This window comes from Palaemon carinicauda, chromosome 27 (assembly GCF_036898095.1).
Source record: "Palaemon carinicauda isolate YSFRI2023 chromosome 27, ASM3689809v2, whole genome shotgun sequence".
In the NCBI taxonomy this organism is placed as follows: domain Eukaryota; kingdom Metazoa; phylum Arthropoda; class Malacostraca; order Decapoda; family Palaemonidae; genus Palaemon; species Palaemon carinicauda.
In genome coordinates, this window is record NC_090751.1 from 49263226 (window position 1) to 49265725 (window position 2500).

Here is a 2500-nt window from a genome sequence, read left to right on the forward strand (position 1 = left end):
ACATGCATTGCACCAGAGGATGCACATTCTAATATTGTTCAGTATCCCGAAAATCTGCTGGCAAAGCATTTTCTTCTATTGGGAGCTGTCAAAATCATATTTCTAAGTTATTCAGAGGTTGAGATATTGACAGAAATTTTTTTTTACCGCTGCTATTTGTAAAATCCAAAATGGTGGCCATGCAAGCATCAGGGCAATTGGAAACGTTGTTTTTATGACTCCATATGCAACAGGTTTCCAAAAATGTATAGCTTTGATTCTCTCCACAAAAAATATGGCAAAATTACATAACATGAGTAAATAATTCTCCATCAACAAGGTGTAAACATAGGAGGGTGACGAAAACACAAATCAACAAATAGAAAATACATATCTTTAAATACTGTACACACCTCCATTAAAGCGGAAAATAAATTACTAATAATAATAAAGTTTTTTTAATTAGTTCAGCAGTTGAATTACTGCAATGATCAGCTACATTATATAAAAAAAAAAAAATTGCGCAATTAACCAGGAAATTTATTGTTTTAATACAGTTCACAACTATCACACCCATGATAAAAATATATTAAAAATATCATGCAAAAAATAAAATAAAACCTTCAGGCATAATTGAAAAAATAACAAATATCTAGTTTTGAATCAACCCTAAGATGTAAATAATTCCGTGATCCGTTGCTCACTAATAGGGAAAATACCATTGAAATACATCGCTAAATTGGAATAAATATTCAATCTAACGGTCCTGTCTCTAAATCTAATCACCTCCGCCTTTGGTCATATCCTCCCCTCAATAAAATTTCATTTAGGACATCAATATTGATTTCAGATATCTTATGGCGAGAGACATACAAAGATAAAAACACAAACCCTTTTCAACTTCAATTAAAGTAGTAATAAAAAATCTTACCACAATAAAGTTCATCCGATTTGTCAGCACAGTCGAAGGCCAGGTTGCAACGATCGGAGAGTTTAACACACTGCCCACTTGAGCACTGCCATGAATCTTCGGAGCACTGGATTTCAGCTGTAGATGGATGAAATAAATATCAGAACAAAATACTAAATATAAAATGGAACACAATAGAAAACTAGGTCAGAACTAACCGGGTAGAACAATCATTGTCAATCTGAAAAAAAAAATATGTTTATGAGTCATACAAAATAGTGTTATATCTAAGGGCAATAATATCCCTTTGTATACAACCATTATAAAGGAGAAAAAATCCTTTGGTCCCCATTAGCGATACCTGCATAATACATAATATTCTAGTCCACTTGCAATAAAAGAGTAGTGTCCAGACAAAACTTTCCTTTAGCTTCTTTAATGACATCGGTCATGGTCTTATTATAGAGCGTGAACTTCTTTTAAAATAGTTGATATCTTCACCTTCAGAACAAGTTTCTTACACTAGAAATAGCAAATGTATGCAGCACTCACTTACGAGAGGGCTTAGATTTAAATTCCAAGTAAGGACAAAGAGCTGCAGGCAAGCTGTATTACAAACATTCATACAAGTATTGTTCAAACCTGTGAATTACGTATCTGGTGAATTATGTGACTATAGCGAACGGTTCGAAACCGAACACATTTAACTATAGCAAACAAGCTAAGATGGGAAAAGTTACACAATTTGAGTCCCTTCCACCTAGTGGGACTTAATTCAAACATGCTCGCAATACCAGCAATTTTGGTTCTAGACCCTACACACTACTAGTATGGGCTACTGAACAATGGAAGACGTGCTCAGCAGATAAACACCTTGTGGAGAAGGGCGTGGGGCCGACAACCTCACTATAAATATACTTGCTGAAAACTAGAAGGATAACACCATTTGGAATCTCCCATCCAAGGGTGTAGGGCAGGTAGAATCCATCACGGGAGTGAAGGGTGGGGAGAGTCGACTGTACGTGTATTTAAAAAGACAAACATATATATATATATATATATATATATATATATATATATATATATATATATATATATATATATATATATATATATATATGTGTGTGTGTGTGTGTGTGTGTGTGTAAATATATACACACAAACGAACCCACACACACACACGCATATATATATATATATATATATATATATATATATATATATATATATATATATATATATATATATATATATAATGTGTGTGTGCGTGTGTGTGCATGTGTGTGTACTGTACAAATATACACGTGTGTTTTTGCTTAATCTCGTTATAAACTTTCGAAAGTAAGACACAAAGAAGAGGAAAAATTATCACCTGAATGGAACACAGAAGAGGTGAGCGGTGGGGTGGTTTTTATCGATATTGGTTTTGGTATTACACAGCAGCCGTTTACGCAGCGAGTTTATGAATCATATAACCCCTGTTAATTAGGGTAGCTTCAAATAAGTAATTCAGGCTGCACAATCTTTCATATTGGGAGTCTTACTATTTGTGATGAAAAAAAAATGGGAGACTTTCTCCCGATCATTGGAGTTCGATACATCTAAAGAATT

General features: G+C 33.6%; 1 protein-coding gene across 1 annotated transcript in view; it reads right to left on the minus strand.

Annotated features, from left to right (window-relative positions):
* Positions 1-2500, minus strand: part of LOC137620897 (G-protein coupled receptor GRL101-like) — a 154980-nt gene that overhangs the window by 122487 nt on the left and 29993 nt on the right. The window contains exon 4 of the mRNA XM_068351342.1: positions 911-1027. Within this exon, the coding sequence (XP_068207443.1) occupies positions 911-1027 (117 nt within the window). The remainder of the gene's footprint in view (positions 1-910; positions 1028-2500) is intronic.